Source organism: Leuciscus leuciscus (assembly GCF_965113295.1).
Source record: "Leuciscus leuciscus genome assembly, chromosome: 5".
In the NCBI taxonomy this organism is placed as follows: Eukaryota; Metazoa; Chordata; class Actinopteri; order Cypriniformes; family Leuciscidae; genus Leuciscus; species Leuciscus leuciscus.
In genome coordinates, this window is record NC_138729.1 from 5,071,397 (window position 1) to 5,094,435 (window position 23,039).

Here is a 23,039-nt window from a genome sequence, read left to right on the forward strand (position 1 = left end):
TTTATTTAAATGACTATTATTATCAGCTATCTTTGCAACAAAAACAGAAGAGAGACGTAAGCAATATTTCTGCCATCTGTATAGCTCGAAAATCATTGCCTGTCCTCTGGTTTGTATAATAGTAACTTATACAACTACATTTGGATTATTACTATTAGACAATGTCGAAATAAAGTGAATCTGCAGAGTGTTGCATTCAAAGGCATGTATTGACAGAGAAGAGTTAAGAACTCTTCACATGTGCTCGCGCTCATGACTGCTACTGAACCTGAACACACACACACACACACAAAAAAAAAAGTTCTTCTGACTGTTCTCCAAAATATAATCAAATGTATATTTCTGCAAGCATGTTTTAACTGGTTAACTATCTACGGCAGGCAAAGGCATTCGTTTTCAAGTCGAGTTCGCACGCCACTGCGCAATACACACATACACACACACACTACCGCGGGATGGCGGGTGTTCATAAACTGTGAACAATGGTAGCTTTATTTAATGTAAATTAATGTATATGTCCAAAAAACGGGTAATGTCATACTTTCTAGTATCGTGGCGTAATAATCTGTTTGGTTGTAAAATGTATTACCTGAGTGAAATGAAATCGAATATATCGTCCTGACTCCTGTGGAATCATTCATTCACAGACAGCTTACGAAGATGTTCAACTAATAAATATCTTCATCGCTGGCAAAAATATGATGCATTTGAAGATTTGCTCTCACTTGACTGTACTGTAGGTCCACTGCCACTTCATCTAACGCTCTTGATGTGCTTAAATCTCTGTTACGACTCCGAGTCCAGTGTGAATTGAAATCGCTTCAGATGATTCAGCGCGTGCAGGAACTGAACAGAATCAGGAACTGAATCATTCAAACTGATTCGCGAACCGACTTAGACAGATCTGAACTTGTTTGATGAAGTCTTTGAACAGAATCGACTCAAAAGAGTGATTCATTTGTGAATTGAGCATCGCTCAAGTCCAGAAAAAAAAGATACAGCGCGCTTGGAATAAACTACGCATTTAACAACACATATTGCATTAAAATAAAGTAACGACAGGAACGTCGCCCAATGTAACGAAGTAAAAGTACAGTTTTTTCATTAGAAATGTACTCGAGTTAAAGTAAAAAGTACCCACATTCAAATCTACTCTTAAAAGTACAATGTTTCTATAAAAGTACTCAAGTAAATGTAACGAAGTAAATGTACTTCGTTACTAATCACCTCTGATTTTGGTCTCATTTGACCATAAAACCCCGTCCCGCGGAAAGCTCCAGTAACATCTGGGTCTGACTGGAGGTGCATGAGATGCTGTTTGCAATATTCCCAGACAAGGTGTGTTTATACAGGTGAGATCTGGCTAGGGTTGCACCAGTCGTTCGTAAGTTCTTTCTTAAATTGGAATGTAAAGTCCACACTAGAGGCTTAGTAACTACTAGCTAGTTTGTATTCCGTTGCACCATTTGTTCGTAAGGCAGAACGCAGCTAGTAGGTCGTAAGCTCTCCGTAAAGTAATGCGTAGTCGCATAATATGACGTTTAGCCTCGATGATCCAATAGCAGCCTTCAAATACGTGAGCAGAAGTTCTGTTGAAATGCCGTGAATTTCAGTTTATCCTTCATTCTTTTGCCTCACTAACGGTAAAAAAAAGTTTCCATTAAAGGAGCTGTATGTAAGAAATGTATTTCAGTTAATCATAAAATGGCCCTGATATGTCACTAGACATTAAGAAATCATGTTCATTTCAAATACTTATATCACTGACAACAGTAGTCCGGCCAGGATATTGTCATTTAAAAGTGAAGTTGCAGCCCTCAACTGATGTTGATGTTGTCATGTTGTGTTTTGGCCTGAAGCTCCACCCTCCGGCTATCTACCAATCACGAAGTCAGTAGTGTTTCGGCATCCGGGTTGCCAGCTCTGCTCTAGTTACCACAGCTGCAGCTACAAACGTTCCTGCTGGATCCTGCAGCCTATCTGGCAACCTGGAGTCAGGGGGGAGGGGGAGGGGATACACCGCTCTACAGTAATTTGAAAGCGATTGCAGTACCAATTTTGGCCACAATCTTACATATGGCTCCTTTAAATACGATACTTGATCATGAATAGCATAAGTGTTTTTATATGTAAATAGCATTCAGAAACTGTATTTGAAATGAAATTAATAAGGATCAATAAATAAATATTGATATAAAAAATGGTTCATGTTCAAGATAGCCGCTAATAAAGTAATCTTTTCACATAATGTTCTCTCTTAAAATGTAAGCGAGTGCAAATGTCAGCATAATCATTTATGTCTAAAGAATTAATTATTGCCCAGATTGTGGAAATTAAAATTCCAACAATTAAACCATTATCCTATAGCTGTTTCATGATTTGTGCAGATCAGAAACCTTTTGTCACACATCATTACTGTATCCTCAGGTCTTTCCCATTCACTATTAAAAAAAATCCACCAATTTCAACTTAAAAACTTAAGTTCAGTTGCATTTCAGTTCATTTTAACTTCATATTAAACTGATTTAATTTTTTTTTTGTTAAATCTCGTTGAAATTGCTTAAATTATATTGATGAGTTAAAGAAATGTATAAACATAAGTTGCATGATGTACTTTTATCATTTTTGTGTGTCACTTCATATTTAGAGCCCAGTCAAACAGGAAGTCATGAAGCGTTCCTGTTCCTTAAAAACATAACATATGAATGGGAATACACTGAAGTCAGATTTATACTTATTAGAATATGTGCCAATAATTGTGGAATAGCCTACATATCTTTAAAAAAGTGAAGAAAATTATTATTTTTTTCAACTGTTCGATTTGAATTAAGGGTTAGATTTTTTTGTGAATGTTTTCAATGAAAGAAAAGCTTAACTTACAGAAATAAACCACATGGTTAAAAGACTAAACATTTTCACCTTTGATACAGAAAAATCTGAAGTCAAGGGAGTGTTAGAGGCTAAAACAACAACTCTGATTTGCATTTGGCAGACTTACATTGCATTTCAAGGTACACATTTACATTATTATCAGATCATGCTTTCCCTGGGAACTGAACCCATGACCTTAGCGTTGCAGGCGCCAGCGCTCTACTGTTTGAGCTACAGGAAACACACAAGTGTTTTATCTTTCTCTATCTCTCGTATTTGATCTATCTTACAACACATTGTAACAGGTGCATGCACAGATATCACACACACACACACACACACACACACACACACACACACACACACACACACACACACACACACACACACACACTTAAAATAGTACAATTGTGATACATATAGGCCTACTGTACAAACTATACAACCGTATCTGCTTGCTTACATCTAAAGCTTTACTTATTGACAAATTGAGTGTTTTTTTCCCACATTATAGCACACATATCAATATCTATGGAAACTGAGTATTCCATTGGGAAGATACACATAATTAACACAACAGACATGCACAGACTTAAACCTCTGCCCACAAACAAGACTATTTACTCTGCTAATGTTCTAAAGTTTCCCAATGTATAGACCTTATGCGGCGCCGCCATCTTTAGAATATAGTCTTTGAACTTCCGTTTTTGTAGTTGCTCTATATATTTCTATGGCATCGCTGTCCAGGAGTAATTAGCTTTTGAAGTGGATTTACTTAATGTAGAGTTAACGAAAGTTATCATGAGGATTGTAATGTTTTAAGCAGATTTCTAACAGATGTCAGTAGACCGGGAAGATTTTAAAACGAGCCGTTCATTCATAAATACGCAAGATTGCTGTGAAAATACAGACCGAAAGTTGTGCAGCGCTGAAAAGGGGCGGGGCTACATAAGGTCTTATAGAAGGCTATACTTTGTGGTTGTTAAATATTTCCAAAACATGTCAAAGGTTGTGAAGAGTAACTTCTGTAATTATTCTGAACACCTTCTATGACCAGATGCTAGTTAAAAAAATTAAATAAAATAAAAAAAGCACTTAATTATCTAATGCAATGACATTCAGACATTAGAATGGTTTAATACATCCTAATACAATTAAAGCCACTGTGTGAACTTGGATGCATCAGCTTCATCTGTGAACAGTAACAAGCTGCTCCTTGTATGTAGGTCGATATGAATGGTTTGTGAGCACGTTGCGTGTGTTTGTGTGTTGGAAGTGTAAATGAACAGTTGAATGTCCTCGTGAAGCGGTCTGTTGTGCACTGACGTCATCGGTCTCGCGCCGCAGTCGCTCCTGAGATGAATGCACAATCCTGCTCTCACCTGGATCTCTAGCGCCGCCACGCGAGCGACAACCCTGTTACAACTCGTCCAAGTGCCTAGTAATCTCTAAGTAACTGAGATTTTTGTTAAATAAAATAAATAAGTACATAAATAAAACAACTCGTTGTCTTACTGTGGATGATACAGTAACAGTGTGCGCGGTCACGCTTGCCTTCAGAACCATGGACAGTTCCCTGCGCGTGGCCGCCACCAGAGGGCGCTGTTCACTCATGCGACACATTAATGCGCGCTCCAGACCTTCACATCTGCAGTAGTTATGCGAAATAGTACGATTTGGTGAGATTTGTCCGCTGACATGAAACAAACGTTCATGAATAATAATTATGAGGATAATGACGCTTATTATTCATTATTATGAGGACTGCTAAAGTGTTACTATGTGTATGTGTATGTGTGTGTGTGTGTGTGTGTGTGTGGTTCTGGTAAACCCTACATTGTGGGTACAAAATATCCCCACAAAGATGGCAATATCCAAAATATTTGTCGTTATGGGTACATGGTTATAAATCATACTAAGTGATGTTTTTGGTAAATGTAAAAATGCAGAAAGTTTTCTGTGACGGGTAGGTTTAGTGTAATGGGATAGAATATACAATTTTTACAGTCTAAAATTATACTGTATCATTATGTCAATGGCAAGTCCCCATAAAACATGAAAACACAACAAGTGTGTGTGTGTGTGTGTGTGTGTGTGTGTGAGAGAGAGAGAGAGAGAGACATTCTAATTCTAACAGTGAAATAAGCTTTTCTTTTTTAATCATTTTGCTGCCTCACAACCCTATCTGAAATATTTGACTTTTTGTAGCACAAACTTTTCCATTTATTTCTGTATGATTTACTTAAAAAAAAAAAAAACTCTCAGAAATTGCTATTAAATTTCATAAATAATTTGCATTACATTTTGCTGAAGAGTGCAGTAATATTTTCTTCAACTTATATATACAATAATCTTTGTTTACATTGTAGCCTATAGAAATACACTATTTATTTCCAATATAGAGAAATTCCATTAGCATTGATTTGCCAATTTTCTTTTATTACTAGCCTATATTTCGCCAATGTTCACGTTGTTGATCAGGCCAATAAAGCGTCCTTAAAGAGACAGTTCACCCAAAAATGAAACTTCAATCATCATTTACTCACCGTCAAGTTGTTCCAAACCTGGATGAATTTCTTTATTCTGCTGAACACAAAAGAAGATATTTTTAAGAATGTTCAAACACTTAATGAACCCTATTGACTTCTATAAAAGGAAAAACATACTCTGGAAGTCAATGTGGACCATCAACTGTTTGGATTTTGGACAGTTTACCGTCAACTGTCTGGTTACCAACATTCTTCAAAATATCTACTTTTGTGTTCAACAGAAGAAAGAAACTCATATAGGTGAGTAAATGATGACAGAATTTTCTTTTTTGGGTGAACTATCCCTTTATATGAGAATCAAATATCCAATCTGATGTGACGCCACTGGTCGGCGTTGTTCACTCATGGTCAATCATCTTCATTACACTGAACTCCTCCCCGGCATCAGCAGCTTTGAGGATGAGAGAGAGAGAGAGTTGGGGAGGTGTTTCTGTATTTGAATACAGCGCGCTCCTCGCACACGGTCGCGAGACTCATCACGGTTCGTGTTCGGCCACGCGCTGAGCGGAGCGCGGGCAGCCGGTGATCGGTGTGTTTAGTGTCTATGGGTGTCGACGTGATGTCCCCTCCTCTGAGGAACCTCAAGTGCTTTTCTCCGGTGATGTGCCAGTGTAAACTTATATGTAGCAACCGTACGCTTTCGCTCATGTTCGGATGTAAGGTAAGCTGGGAGCGCGCACGCGCCACGCGCCCGTTTCTGTTCGGTTTTCTTGTGGATAGGATGATAGAAAGGCGATACCATGTTGGTGACAGAATTCTCCCAAGCGTTCACCTAAATTTTGAAACGAAATGAGAATTATGAATGAAAAAGTGATGTGTGTATGCTACTGCGCGCGTGGTATTCGTGACATACTGTACATTACTGTATTCCACATGCAGTGCTATTGTACAGTGAAGAAGCTTGTTGTGTGGCAGGATGCCATGTAAAGCCATCTGTCTCTTTGCAGATGCACATCGAAAGGTCGATGTATCTCTAAAATACATTATAAAGAGCCGAGCACAACACTGAACAAAACAAAAAGCTATTGCACATTTCCACCTATAGGCTTATTATAGCGGGGCTTATTGTCACACTATATGGGGGGGGAAGATGTATGAAATAGTATCCAAAGAAAAAAGGCCTAATGCATCTCAGCTAAATGCAAACAATAAAACAGTTATAAAACACAGAAAGAGCACAAGCAAAGGTAGGCTAACTTGAAACATATATAGAAGCATTGTTTTGGCTGATTGAAATTGTATGTAATGAATTGCAACGTTTAAAACACATGTGACAACATGCCCCAACTTGAAAACACTCATGTTGATAGAACACTATTTAACCTTTGGACTAAAATGGACCTTTGCTATATAGTTGACTCTTTCCTCAATGTATCACAGCCGACTGCTTCCTTCCCAGTTTTAGTTTGTGTTCACTCAGTGTTCAGAATTAATGTTTAATTGAATTGAGGAAATGTACAGGCCATATTTCCTATTGGCCATGGAAGTGTATTTTGCATTATTATTAGTCTAGTCACTGTGATTTTCTTGCATATTTATAAAAAAACAGTATAGGATCTTGAACATTACAAATATGTTGTGATTTGATATAAACCATGTATTATTATCTTGTGGTTTCTTATAAAATGACCTGCCAACTGGCGAGATTCTTGTTCTTATTCACAGAAATACCAGCTCACAAAAATATGTGCTAAAGAACGTTTTGTTAACGTTGCAATTAAGTTATAAAAACGCTATTTCTTAATGTTCACTGAACATTCAAACATCCAGTTTTTAAAATGTTTTTTTTTTTTTTTTAGTTATTGGAATGTTAAGGGAACATTCAATTTCATAATTTTGCAAACAGATATGATCATTCATTACCTTTGAATGGTCTCTGAACATTCTAAAACAAGTTGTTACATTTAAAAAAAAAAAAATTATTATTCAGAAACAAAAATCCAACTAAACTTGTCAGGCAAAAACATTCCATGAACTTTATAATTAATATTATTAATATTTTTGTGCTAACTTTTTAAGAACAGTTTTAAAGACAACGTTGAGTGAATGTTTTTATGAAAGTTATCCACAATGCCACACAACACGTGATAAAACGTATAATTTCCATGTTAATCAGAGTTTTTCTACTAACCAGCTGTGAAAGCGATAAGAGACGATTCTATTTTGATCTGGGTTCACATATTATAATCAAGTCTTAATGTTAAACCAGGCCAACTTTGTCAGAGCTTTTCTACATTTTCCATGCATTATATAAACAGTTTGAATGTGTGAACTGACTACTGGAACATCATCATATAAGCAGGAGCAGATTTAGGTGTGTGTGCTTGGATGATCTGTGACTGCGACTGCAGTTTTGTTGTGTGTCAGATCGCTGTGATTCGAGCAGGGTCGATACTTCCTGTGGAATAGATTGAGACGCGGATAGTGGCGGAGATGATGACCTTGGGAAACATGATGGCGTGGAGAGGGCTGGGACTGAAATACACTGATAAATCCAGAGATTTATTATACTTTTGCATATCCGATCATTCAAATCTCTCACTTTTCTTTTTCTACGTCTAACTGTATTCACTACATTCACAAGATCTTTATTCTCAGTTGATTTTCTTAATCTTGCTGGCATTTAAGACACTTGACTGTACACTATAAGTTTGACTAAAATGCTTCTCACTAAAAACCCTTTGATAAAAAGGCTTATGCTTGAAATTAGTTTGGAAGAAAATTGCACCCCGCATGAATTTATTTGCAAAGAAGCTTAAGAGAATATGAAATGAGTGAGTTTTGTGCCAAGCTTCATGAATTTTAGCAGCTGCTCTGAATCTAGGCAAAGAATGGCTAGCTTGAAAAAGCTCAAATATATGAAAATGAAAAATATTCGATTTTGGTCACTGCATAATTTCCATATTCCGTTTGTGTTATTTCATAGTTTAGATAATCGGAACGCCGAATTTCCTCCAAAGAAAGAGAAAAATGTCAGGATAGAGAACAAGCAGACTGAAAGAATGCTGTAGACTTCACCAATAAACAGCATCAGACTGAACACATGCTCAGGGGAACATCATATAGTGCTGTGATATGTTGTCTCATATATTGATTATATTGATATAGCCTATAGAGTTTCTTCAGAAAGTATTCACTCATCAATTATGTATCAGTCTGTTATGTTGCAAGGTCTGTTTAAAGCATATTTACTAACAGAACTGAACAGTTTCTGCTGGCAATTTCACAATATTATTACTGGCCCTACCATAAAACATTATGATTTTTGTGTTTAGTGATGTGCTAGAAAACAAATATGACAGGATATTATTAGCTATTAGCCATTAAATTGAAGATTCATCCTTTCAGTCTTTCATTCTTGGTTTTCAATTGAAGTTTAGTCATATTCTACTGTACGTCATTCCATTTTGCATTATATTATATATAGTTTATAGTTTAACAAAGCCTGCCAAGAAAATAATACATTGTGTTTTCAAAGCAGCGGATGATTATGTGATATTTTATAATACATAATCATTTTACAATTTAGGCATTAATATTAATAAGTAAGTTTGGGTTAAAATGTGTCTTTTCTCCTGAATGAACTGAAAGATCTACATTGTGAATATTTGTTTTGCTATCGCCAGGTGGTTACAAATTGTGTTACACTGTATGGTAACAACTTGCATACCTTTGCTATGATTTCTCTTTCATATTCTCTGCACTCCATCATTACTCGTGGCTTATGCTTAGCACTGTGGATATTTCTAATCCCCTAACCTTAAGTATTAAACTTTAGTGCAGAACTTGTCTTGCACCGTTTGTGTGCCGCTGACATGAATGATACGAGATATGCTACAGTATTACTGCTCTAGGCGTTCGCTTTCCTTCACAAGGGCGCATGATGCTGGGGATTTTCAAAAGGCAAAAATCTTGATAAAATAAGAGGAACAAATCTCATAGACGTACATTGAAGGTGCAGAAAATTTAACATTTAAACTCATGTTTAGTCCTTTTCTCTGCAATTTCATGTCATGATTGTATTATTGCTTCTTTTTCCTCCACCAAATGGCTGCAAAGAATTTGCTTTATGTTGTTTCTCTTCCTTTATTCCTCCTTTTCCCCTCTCTTTTTGTTTCCTGCTCATGTGTGTGTGTTACTTGAGCAGCGTGGTAGAATGAGTCTAATCTTTGATGACTACTGATCATTTACAGTAGGACAAAATGTGCCCCCTACACACACACACACACACACACACACACACACACACACACACACACATTGGCTTTTCATGTTTTATGGGCACATTAGACATGTTTTTTATACTGTACAAACTGTATATTCTAGAGATGCACCGATTGCAATTAATTGAAACCATGTACAAACAAAAACCTACTTTTCTTCAATGCAAAATTTTATTTTCATCAAAAGCAAGTCAAAAGACAGTAATAAAATAAGAACAAATAAACAAATTTCAAACAACAGCACACATAGATGCAATATATGTAATTGCAATAAATGCAATATCTTTCTCAACTAATTAGGTTCCATTGTTCAACTGAATACTCACTAAGATGGGCATTTTGACATAATTTTGTGTGTATTTCATGCGGAAAATCAGCCGATTCCGGTCCCTGGCCGGTCGATCGGTGCATCTCTAGTACATTCTATCCCCTATTCGTAAACCCACCCGTCACAGAAAACTTTCTGCAATTTTACATGTTCAAAAAAACATCACTTAGTATGATTTATAAGCTGATTTTCTCATTGGGACCAAAAATGTCCATTTGGTCCCCATAACATACAGAACACCTGAACCACACACACACACATAGAGAAAGCAGAATCAGGTTTTCACAAAAAGTCTCAATGAATAATAAATGATGTTGGATGAATTTCTCTCTGGCTGTCTATCTCTCTGTCTGCCAGCGTTCAGACTCCATTCAGCAGGCAACCGCTACAAAAGACATTTATACACCATTAGTATAAGCTGTTTATGTTGACAAAGAAATCTAAATGAGAGTTCACAAATCTAGAAAAGTATGGTATGTAGATTACAAGAGACAAAATCACCTTCAGCTTATCCATAGAGAAATTGCTTTTCAGTGTAAACCTTTCAAGACCGATCATGATCTCCAGTGTAGTTACTGAGCTCAGTGTCCTTCTGTAGGAGCCACAGGTCAGTGTGATCTGCACACTGAGACTCGCGCTGGTATTGATACTGTAAAACAGACACCGTCGTTACTGTTCGTATCACTGTGTATCAAGTGTGAGGAAGATCCAGAGCTGAAATTCAGATATGCTAATTTTATGACCAATCAGAGCAGAGCAGGCTCTCGGGAAGGCGGGGTTTAGAGACCGAATCCTTTATCGAACTGTTTCAGACACTGTGAGAAAAGAGGTGATGCGGCAATAGCCGCGTTTCCATTACCCTTCAAATTGCGCAAATTGAAATTGTGAATTGAAAATACGCCCAATGGAAACACGTCAATTTCGCAAAAACTCACATTTATCGCAAAAAAGTTTTTCCGCTCGCATGAGGTGGTTTTTCAGGCAATTCGAAAATAAATATTTCGCAAAACTGCAATGGAAACAGTTTTTGCGCATTTACAGGTCACCTGACGTAGATGACGCGGTGTGATTGGACAGAATACGAGACAGAGTTCTTTATTAAATTCATAAAAGACAGAAGAATTACAGGAATAATGGATTCTAAACCTCAAATAAATGCCACAATCAAGACCTCGAAGCAGAAATGAGGGAGAAACACCCAGAAACACCTCATATGAGCCGCTCACAAGTATAATAAGGGTCGTTCCTTACCATTAATGCTTGGACAACACACATACATCTCCTTTGATTAATAATAATGGCTGGTGCAGTTGCTGGGATATAGTATATAAACCTATAAACGTCCGTTGCCATGGTTTTGGAATGATTTAACTTATCGCGAGAGGAAAAAATTAAGTTTTAGTCGCATAACATTTGTTAATGGAAACGCCGTCATTTCGCAATAGTTTTTTGTCGACATTTTATTTTGTCAAAAGTTTTGCGCTAAAATGTAATGGAAACGCGCCTAATGTTTATTATGAGAAAATGTAAGGGTTTTTTGACCTTAGATGCATGTACACCTATTGCAGGAGACCTCTGAAATCAAATTAACACCTTTAAAGTAGCATAATAGTAGCACTTTAAGGATGTTGTGTGAATCCTGGCCCAGATTTCCCAAAGGCTACAATAACACTCAAAAGAATGATGAGAATATGTAATGAAATCCATACTTTGTATGATAGACAATCCCTAAATCATTGCATTAGGGGGCTGTGCTTGTATTATATTTGTTGGTATACTGATTCCTGAACCTCTGATCTCTTGTTCTTTCTTTTAGATTACAGGAAACGTGTAATGTAAGCCAAGCCTCAGGAGGTTTTCAGGGTGAGGTGTCAACCGGTGCGCTCTCTCTATTCCTATGGGAATTACATGTGGATAACTCAGTGAAACCACCCCTTCACTGCTGTATTTGGCGTCTTTTGAAACTCATGGCTAATATTAGAATGTAAACTCATCTGTTGGCGTGATGTAAGCCTGGGGTTTGTGAGAAACGAGTGATCAGAGATGAGTCACTGCGTTGTGGTTTCATAAAGACAAGGAAGACTTGTGCGTTAAAAAGTCTCAAATAGACATCCGACCTTCGGTGTGAACTCTGGTCCACTTTCTGTAGGTTTGTCCGCTTGGACAGGAAGAGTTTGATCAACATGTAAAGTGTCTATCCACATTTTCATGTGCAGTTTACCTGTAATAACTGAGACCACAATAATGTGCACCATAGAAAAACACATAAAAAAAAAAATAAAAAAAATAACAGTGTTGGTCCACAAATTGAATGTACAGAAAACATTCAATAAAAAAATGAAACAACCATGTGATTTACTTAAAGAACATTTTTATATTGGTCTAATAAAAAATCACGGTTTAAAACTGTTTTGTTCAGTTTGTCTAAATAAAATCAAATAACACAGCACGTAGAAAAAATAAAAAGAATCAAATTTTATTTAAATAACATTTTCGCTTGACGTGCAGAACACATACATTTACTGACTGTAGAAATTATTATTTTATTTTTGGTAGTGCATAAAAAATATGCATATTGTAAGAAGACATTACAATAAACATTAAGGTCTTTATTTACAGTAAGTAAACCAAATTAAACATTAGCTAACAAAATGTGTTTAGTTTTATCATAAGTGAAAATTGTTAGTAGCTAATTAAGCTTCTGTTTATGGTGAAATTATGTTGTAAAATCTGAAATATTATATTGACCAGACATTTTGGCTTATGTTTAAAGAAAATATATTGATTAAAATCTTTTTACTTTGTATGAATGTTTTTGTCTTTGGGAAAATAAATATTTTTGATTGATATTAAATCAAAATGTAAGCATAAATATAATTTGAGAAAATCTAATAAATTGGACAAAAAATGTGAGTATTTTTTTAAATTAGTTGATCCAAAGTAAAAAAAAAAATTCAGTGTATATGTTGCGACTTAGAATTTCTGTCTGTGCAAAGTTAATAAGTACTTTCTATTCCACACACAAAACTTTAAAAACAAAGATAAATCAGATTGGAGCTTGCCGTATTGAGTCCGCATTTGCCTTTTCTTTTTTCTGTGCGTTATGCATCAGACGTACAGTGAGCAGACTGTGGGTGGCTTCTGTAATGATGTTCAGAGTCTCTCTCGCTCTCTGTGGTGCATGCTGGGAATAGACTTGTGTCAGACAGTTGTGTGCAGTGTTTGGTATCCCTCTTGACGCTGTGACGTATGCTTTTGTTTCCCCTCTCCATTATGTGTGTTATTTATTACCCACAAGGGTTTTGTTATGTGCTTACTGTAGTCTGAGCCCAGTACAGCATCAGTCGCCCGCAGAGAAAACACCACATCTCTCACTGCCACTGGCGGTGTTCGCAGAAGAATCTTTTAAAACATTAGCTAGTTTTGTAGTTAATGTGCCCCATTCATTTAAAAGAGTCATGAATTGAGAAATCAAATTTTCCTTGTGTCTCTATGTGTCTATTAGTCTGCATCAGGTCTGTAACTAGCTGGCATGTCTGTTCGTCATATCAAATTAATGAAAGTTTAAACGTGCTAATGGGAATAGCCTTTATATATGGTTCTGTTGTGTTTGTTTTATGTTTGTTCTGAGAATAGAAATTTGTTTATTTTCCTCACCGGAATTGACCGTTCGCAAAGACCCGCCCCCTTTAGTTACTGTTGCTATGTCTGACAAGCCACGCCTCTCACGCCACACATCATGTTCTCACGCAGTGAAAAATACATCGCGGAGCAAAAGGACACTGACAACGCCGCACTGACAGATTTTCAAATTTGGTCATTTTCTAAAGAAATGTAAACAATAAATAGCGTTTTATGGCTCTTTAATGTGTCTGACAGATCGCTGTAGAGCCTCAGTTAAAGCTGCTCGTGAACCGATCATCTCTTCCTTCTAGTTCATTTATAGCATCAAATAAACATGAATGAACATCAGAAGGAATGTTGAAGTTCAAATCCTCCATCGTTAATCTACTAACTCTCCTGACTGCTTTGTCGGACAAAAATGGCGGATTGTGATTGGTCAGATCGCCTGTCAATCAAACTCCCAGCGAAGGGTGAATTCCTCAACAACTTGTAACATTCTAAAACAACATTCGGAGGCATTAAATACTACATTAAGGCAATACTAAGATAACATTATGTGCGTGCCTGTAATCTACATTAGAGCGCCACCCTCAGGCTGAACAACGCAAGGACGTTAGACCTCTGCCAAAAGTGTTTCTGAATGTGTTCAGCGATTAGAATATAAAGCTTGCAAAATGTTTATCATAAACTAGCGCTAAGACTCAGATTCTGCCCTACCAACATTTATGTTCAGGAGCCGATACTGTCTTCTTTCTTTCTGAGATTTTGAACAACCGGAAATACTGGGAAGCACAACCAACATTTTGTGAATAACAGACAGGATTAAGATGAATTGATGACTGAAGTTACAGTACATACAGTGTAAGCTTTTTTATATATTCATACTCTTAATCACATGCAGAGCCAGCTCTAAGTAAAACAATTTGTAGGTTGATTCCCTGAAAAATTCTGTTTTATATTCTATGTTCATTTTATCTTTACATTTGCTTGTTTGCACTAGTCAGTTCCTGCCTTCTCTCAGTCATTGTGGTGTTGCTGGCTCATTGTAATGTGATCTTGCTGACTGTTCCCTCCCCTCAACCCCCACTTTCTCCCTTCTTTTCTCATTTCTGGTGAGATTGAAGGATGGCTTCTGTCTGATCTTGACACAAAGTCAGTTCAATTGGTGGCCATCTTGGCAGCACATCCGGACAACTGTTGTAATGCAGATACGGCTCCTGTCTACTTGAAAGGGAAAATAATAAAATCTCCAAATCTGTGTGCAAATCTCCTTTAATGTTTGAAGGATTTTGGGTTCTTATTTTGATGGTCCCTTTAACACATTCTGTTGACAATGAGTAACGTTGCACCTGCATGTCTACTAACTCTCTTTAGAGTATTACGTAGTAGAGTATTAGTATACTAGTAGGGTTTGGGTTAGAATAAGTTGACATGTAGTTGCAAAGGTACTTATAGTCATTATACAGTTTTTTCCAATTGCTAACACACTAAAATGACATGCACAGCACAATTATTTAAACTGACACACAGAGCAAAACCTCTTCTCAAGTCTCCAAAAGTCTAAACACATTTTCTGCTTTACACACATTTTGCAATTCAAAATGGCACTTTCTAAAGGCACTGAACATGGTTCTCTGCATAACACACAACAATCTGACATAAAGTCACATGTTTGCCATTTCAAAACACTGCCATTCAAAATGACACTCCATGAGCTGATTGGCCGATACATGTGTCACCTGACCAAACACCTCAATGCTTCATTGTTAACACTTCAATCTTTTTCAGTTTACTGTTTTTTGTGAGCATATTTTTGTTCAGTCCAATGTAAATATATGTAAATATGTTTGGTGGGAAAAAATAAAATAATAATTGTTTCAACAGCATGTGTGTGTATCTGCAAATATTCCTGTGCATGTGAACAAACTGAAGAATTTTCTACAATTTGAACTATTTTAGTATTATGGCAAAGCATGTTAAAGATGAGAGTGCTTTTCATTCTGCCCAACAGTGTGTAGTTGGTTAGACAAAAATCTGCTAATATGAATGAAGTGTGTGCCATTTCGTGCAAAAGTTTGATTTTGATAATGCTATGTGTAGTTTTGATTGCAGTGCTTCATCTTGCAGTCTATATGAGGTATTTTGCAGTTTGGGTGTGTGGTTTTGTGAATTGTGTGAAGTATTTTGATAAAACCAGCCTAGTTTGCAAAATTGTGTGTTAGCAATTGGAAAAAAACTGTAATACTCTACTAATACCCTAATGAGAATTAGTTGACATGTAGTTGCAGAGTTACTTATAGTCAACAGATTATTCAAAAGGGACCATCAAAATAAAGAGTTACTTGATTTTTACACTCTAAAACCTGTCATAATTTTGAAATAAATGGCCATTTTCTACTCTTGTGATTTTAGCACTCTGATGTTTTAAGCAGCATGCTTCGTTTAAAGTGCCCCTATTATGCTTTTTCAGATATTATCTTTCATGTAGTGTGTAATATCGCTGTTTGTGAATGTAAAAGGTCTGCAAAATTTCAAAGATCAAAGTTCATATAAGTGCAGTTTTGTCTCCTAAAAGAAAGAAGTGATTCTGAACGGCCTGAAACGAGTCATCAGTAATTCCAGTCTTACTTCCTGCATGAACATACACAGGTTTGTAACACATTTGCATATGCCAGGCTATGGTCTGTCTTCAATAGCTGCCAGTTAACAACGTCTACTTTGACCCTCAAACACTGTAGTTGTGGCTGAGACTGGAAGAGTTTGGTTTGTGTTGTTCATGTTGAGAAGACGCTGTTTTCTGCTGACAAAGCAAATCCACTTTGATTAACTTCCAAAGCTGGAATTGATACGGTAAAACTGATGCCATCGTTACTGTTTGTATCACTGTGTATCAAAAGCTGAGGAAGATCCGGAGCTGAAATTCAGATATGGTAATAAGCGTTTCCGACACGCGACCAATCACAACAGACTGGGTCATCTGACCAATCAGAACAGAGCAGACTCTCAGAATCAGAAAGGAGGGGTTTAGCGAAACTGAATCAATTATTGAACTGTTTCAGACACTGTAAGTAAAGAGATGATACTGCAATGTATATTATGAGAAAAGGATGCATGTGAACCTGTTGTAGGAGACCTCCGAAACAAAATTAGGAGCCTTTAAGATAGCGTAATAGTGGCACTTTAAGCTTTTTGCATTTAAAATGTGGAACTGATTTGAAAACTTTTATTACCTTTTTACTATTACAGCTGCCCAGTTAACTAATTTTGAAAAGTTATGATTTTAAGATTATACTGTATTTCAATCTACTCCCATTGCAGTGTTATGAGCATTGTAGCCGATCACAGTCGTGTCAGTTCAGCGTAACTCGACTTCTGCACTCTCACAAATGCTTTCATCATAACTAACAGTTCAAACACAATATAAATAAGAGATTCATTGTGCAGTATAGACAGCCTCATTGATTATTATCCTGGAAGTTTTGTTAAAAGTAATCTTATTGAATCACAATTTAAATAACATGATATTTATGCTATTAAAGTCCCCCGTAGATAATAATTTTATCCCTTAAAACTCATCTTTGATTCAAGTTACATATTTAAAAGTTTTTTCCTAGAAAAAAAACAATTATTCATGCCTTAAAATAGCTTGAATGTAACTCGACACCCTTGCCTCATTTAGTATACATGGTTCTCTGAATATTCAAATGAGCCCCGCCTCCACTCACTCACTCAGCTCAGAGATCCACTCGTTGACGATCACACGTTGATCTGATTGGTTACAAGGTAGTTTGTGACGTCAGAAACACCAGCGATTTCAAAGCGTGTTTTTGAGACTGTCTTTGGTTCACTGCAGTTTGAAGGAGAAAATACTCAGCAATGCTGTCGACTTATGAATTTACACATGGTTTGTCTTAAAGCATATTAAAAACACCACATAGACATATAAACTACATTAAAAGCTTGATTTTGACCACAGGGGGACTTCAAGAGGATCAGTGTGAAGTTTACTGTTTAGTCACTGGCTTACTGATGCATAAACTGCAATAAAAGATTTTGTAACAAAGAACATCTGACTATATGAGTCCTTACATATCAATAATCACCGATCGCAGATTATTCAGTAGATTTAAGACAGTCTGTGGCATTACTGTCAGTCTTTGCAAAGCCTGTGTCGGATTGTGACTGGTTTACCAAAGCATCCATGATGAAATGAACCAAACAAACAAATAATGCTCTACTGAGATGTTCACATAGTTGAAAATAAACAGCCTTTGGAAGGTAATGTTATTTTTAGTCCAGTGATACTGTTTTATCTGTCCATATCACTTGATCACATCACTGAAGCGCCAGTGGACGGGCCAAAAAGGTGATGATGAAGGAGTAGGTGTTGATTTATGTCTGTGCTGATGTTTCATCTCTATAAACCCGGAAGTAGAAAACGAGTGGTTTTTGGCAGCCTGGTCTCAATAAAAGCTGTGTTTTAGACTAACAAGGTTAGTGTTATATGCTTGATCCACTCTGTCAATCACTCTTATTTCCTACAAACAAAGACTCTCACAAGCCTCATGCTTCTCAATGCTTTCACTTTACATTACGTGCTCTCAATGACGTCATATACACCGGATTCTCAATTCAACCACACCTGGTCTGACACACATACTGCATATCATATTGTAACAGTTAGTTTTGAGTTCTTAAACTTACAGTGCATTTTTATAGCACAATGACCTCTGATATGTCAAAAGATCAAGAAAAAAAATTATTTGTCTTTGTGGTTCATCAACCTGTGGCATGAATCCTTCATATTTAGTCTTTTACAGCTTTATGTTTTTGACTTTGTCATAAAGCTTGATAATTTTTTTATCACTAGTGGAAATAAGTGTTGTAATGTTTGAAACGTTTGTGAGCTTTAACTGTAGGAAGTCTTCTGATCTTTAATTTATCAGATGAGAGAAAGATAAACAGATGAATCGGTTTACCCTGACAACTTGCTTTAGGGTCACATCTTGTGCCAAATACATATTCATTTGTTTGAGTTTGTAGAAATAGGTTTTACACGTTTATTTATTTATATAGCGCTTTATACAATATATATATAGTTGCAAAGCATCGTCACATTACAGTAATAAGCAGGAAAATAACAGTGTTATAAATTCAGCTGTGAAGCACAATAAAAAAGTGTCATTATTCAGCTCAGTTTCATTCAGTTATGATTAAATTCAGTTCAATAATAATAATTTCAAATGTTGTTCTCATTTGATAGTTTCAGTGCAATTAAATCAGTAATATTGGTGAATATTACTTGTCACTTTTCCCATACGGCCTTTAATTTTGGTGACTTTTCGTGCAAACCCGACATAATGCAGAGCTTCAGAATGAGTTTTGAGTTTGTTTTTCTCTCTTGTTGTTGCTGTAGAAATACCGGTATCAGGATGAAGAGACTCCGCCCCTGGAGCACAGCCCCGCCCACCTGGCTCACAGCAAGAGCGCCGAGATGCTTCACATGAGCGATAAGAACCTGGCGGCCATGGACTCCATGCACAGTTACGCCCCACACACACACATCTCACCAATAAAGGTACGGATATCACACACTCACATTTACACACACAGACATACACACATGTTTGGTTTCCATGTTTTATGGGGACATTCCATAGACAAAATTATTTTTGTCCCCATAACATAGGGTTTACACACACACACACACACACGCACGCACGCACACACACACACACACACACACACACACACACACACACACACACACACACACACACACACACACACACACACGCACACACGGGTTTCCATTTTTTATGGGGACATTCCATAGACCTGCATACAAATATGTGTTTTATTGAAGTGTAACTTTCTAGACGTTTCTCCTATTGCTTTAGATGCAGCCAGTTGTTAAAAAACAATAAGAATGTACCACTATTATTGTAGTATTATTTATACACTTTTAATTATGAATATTTTAAATTAGCGTTGATTTTATATTTTAAGTTTAAGTTTGAGTATTTTTGTAATGTGCTTTTGTAGTTTTAAATAATAAAATGTATTTTAGAGTTCATTTTCATGCAATTTTATACATATAATGTCCTGGAGACAGAAATGTCACCCATTCGGTGCAATGGCTCATTTCTATTTAGCCTTTATTTATTTTTATTTTTATTTTTATTTTTTAGTCATTTTTTGTACTACAGCTTTGTTAACAAAAATAAAAAGGCGTTTATTAACAATAACAACACTGAAAATGAATGTGGATAACATAGCTCAGATAACTTGGTCTTGCGCAACTACATCATATTTCAATCATATTTGGTATTTGTCCACTTGAGTACAGTTGCAGCAAAAGCCAGAGGCTTGGATGCTCTCCATTTGATTTCTAGAAAAAATTGCGACGTTTAGAGATCTCATCAAAATACATATTCACTTTAGGTTATCTGCAGTTCTCCTCTATGCAGTGTGTGTGTGTGTGTGTGTGTGTGTGTGTGTGTGTGTGTGTGTGTATTATCTCTGTTCTCGTTGTCTTTGAGAAAATGTTCATGTTATCCAATTTTTATCCACATAATCGCTTCGTTTGTGTGTGTGTCTCCATGCACTCATGCCCTGGTCTACTGCACTATATTTCTCAGTGCCTCGTCTCTACTATTTATACTCTCCTCTTTCTCTGTGTGTCTTACTGTCTCTCTGTCTGACCTCTATGTTCATTCCCTGCATGGTTTCCCCATTTCCCTTGGCTTCAGTAGGTGTGTGTGCATGTGTGTGTGTGTGTGTGTGTGTGAGTCATGTTGTGTGTGTCAGTTCTGCACACCTCTGCTGTGTGTAGGCTGATCAGACCCGTCCAAACACTCCTAGCTGAATCTATATTTATGTGGTACATGCTGTTCACTTTGCATGACACACACGCACACATGACACACAAACGCATGCACTCTCTCTCTCACACACACACACACACGCACGCACGCACACACACACACACACACACACACACGCACGCACGCACGCACACACACACTCACTCTCTCGCACACACACACACACACACACACACGCACATTTCGCATACTTTCTCTACACAGACTCACATACACAGATTGATTGGTTCAATTTTTTCAGTATTTATACAATATGCACAATATGTTCTGTATGCATGGAAGACCCAGATGACCCAGATTGTACATTTGTTTGTTTTTTATCATTTACATGGGTTGGTGGTAGCGCAGTGGATAAGACACATGCCTTTGGTGTGAGAGCAGGGCTCGCAAAATCGCCTGCCCGACGTCCCGGGGCTATATTGTTTTCCATTCGGGCTACCAAAATGCATAACCGGCCTGCCCGACGGGCTATCTGAAATACTGTTCGTTTCAGTCTTGTTATAATCAGATTCAGCGCGTTCTTCATCTTCAATCCGCAGTGGCTCCGAGCAGAGCGCACGTCAGAAACAGAGGACAGGGTGTGTGTGTGTGTGTGTGTGTGTGTGTGTGTGTGTTCATCTGAGTCTCATTGGTCTGTCAATGTCAGAATATTTGAGATGACCAATCAAATCAAAGTAGGCGGGCTTTATATACACAGAGGCTTCTGAGCGCGAATTTGAGCAGAGCGACTCGCTTCAGTTTACGGTCAAGTGCGAGATAAGATGTAAGTAGCTAAACTAAACATTTCATTAGGTCATAAATGTGAAACGAATGACAAAAATTATCAGACAAACGAATATACTTTTGTTGAATTTCGCCATTTTGAACTGAAAATAGGCCTATGTAACGTGACTAATAATTAGTTTGCTGTCATTGTGAGGGGACATTAACAGAGCATTAACAAAGCCGTTTTCATGTTGGGCACAAGATTAATAATGAATGTGTACATGTTGAGAATTAATATACAATTTGTAGCCTTCAGTAAATTAAAAAAGTTCAGCTTTAGGAGGGGAAGAGACAGGGCAAGATGAGACTGAGAGAAAAAGAAAGAGTGATGGATAAGAAGTGAGAGCAGGTATTGACAAATAATCTACTGCCCACTGACGTTGTTTTAAAGCTATTTCTTATCCTTTTTTGGCCTTAAAATGTCTTGAAATGGACATATCAGAGAAATAAAAAAAATGAACCCCCTAATAACCTTAAATGCAGGACCTCTTTGATTATAAAGCCCTGTCTACGGCCCTGTATTAGGAATAAGATCAATAATGAATGTGTACCTAGCTTTCCTAGTAGCTTTCAGTAAATTAATGCGTCTGAGAAAATGATTCATAAATCAACCTATCAGATGACCCTATGCTTCACTGACAGACAAAAATGAAAAGCCTATATCAGTCAAAGCTCAGCTTTAGGAGGGGAAGACAAAGAGAATAGGAGTGTGATGCTGATGAGGAGAGAAAAATAATCAGCTGGCCACTTACATCCATTTTTTTTGGCCTTCAAAACATCTTAAAATGCACATATGTAGATCAGAGAAATCTTAATTTTCTCGGGGGTGCCCCCGAACCCCCCTGACTGAGTATGAGTGAGTATTAGACCCAGATTAGACCCTAAACTAAAGTGTTACTTTTTTTTAGTTTTTTTATCATACCCTCATTGGGGGCTGAGCCACAGACATGACTGATTCATGTTCCATACTTGTCACACACATTTCAGTTCAGTTAGAACCAGATGCATATTTGTTGATATTTTGTGTTTTGAAAAAGTTTTTGATTCATTGTTTTGACTCCTAACCAATTTTCTACATTGAAAATTGTTTTTTTATCTGGGCTAGTAAAATTCATTTCGGGCTACCAAAATCTGAAGAGTGCCTGCCCGAAGGGCTACCAGCGATTTTGAAATTTTGCGAGCCCTGGAGAGACCCAGGTTCGAATCCACTGTGAGACACCAATGTGTCCCTGAGCAAGACACTTAACCCCTAATTGCTCCAGAGGCGTGCGACCTCTGACATAATTAGCAATTGTAAGTCGCTTTGGATAAAAGCGTCAGCTAAATGAATAAATAAATAAATAAATTTATAATACTGCACAATAGGCAGTAAGGTGTGTGCTAGTATTGTCAGTCTTATGTGTGACATACTTTTAAATACAGAGACATAGGCTAGTTGTTGTGTTGCCCAGTGGTTTAATACCTCCGCAATTACACTACTAATATTTTTAAGATATTCCTGTGATGCAAAGCTGAATTTCCACCACAAATCATTCTAATATGCTGATTTGCTGTTTAAGAGATATTATTATTGCTTATATTGCTGAAAACAGTTGAGCTGCTTAATATTTTGTGGAAACGGTGATAAAAAAATTTCAGGATTATTTGATTTGAATAGAAAGTTCAAAAGAATAACATTTATTTGAAACAGAAATTTTGAAATAGAAACTTCGGTAACATTTTATGTGTCTTTATTGACACTTTTGCAAATTTTAATGAATCCTTGCTGAATAATAGTATTCATTTATTTTAA

At 36.9% G+C, this 23,039-nt stretch overlaps 1 protein-coding gene across 7 annotated transcripts in view; it reads left to right on the forward strand.

Moving 5' to 3' along the window:
• The window catches only part of dlg4a (discs, large homolog 4a), a 187,008-nt gene that overhangs the window by 69,823 nt on the left and 94,146 nt on the right, over positions 1 to 23,039 (forward strand). For 5 of the 7 annotated variants that reach the window (XM_082170942.1, XM_082170945.1, XM_082170946.1 and 2 more), the window contains exon 2: positions 19,012 to 19,173. In XM_082170942.1, the coding sequence (XP_082027068.1) occupies positions 19,012 to 19,173 (162 nt within the window). Of the gene's footprint in view, positions 1 to 5,867; positions 6,082 to 19,011; positions 19,174 to 23,039 lie in introns of those variants that run through there. The other 2 variants (XM_082170939.1, XM_082170940.1) reach the window with 2 other exon arrangements.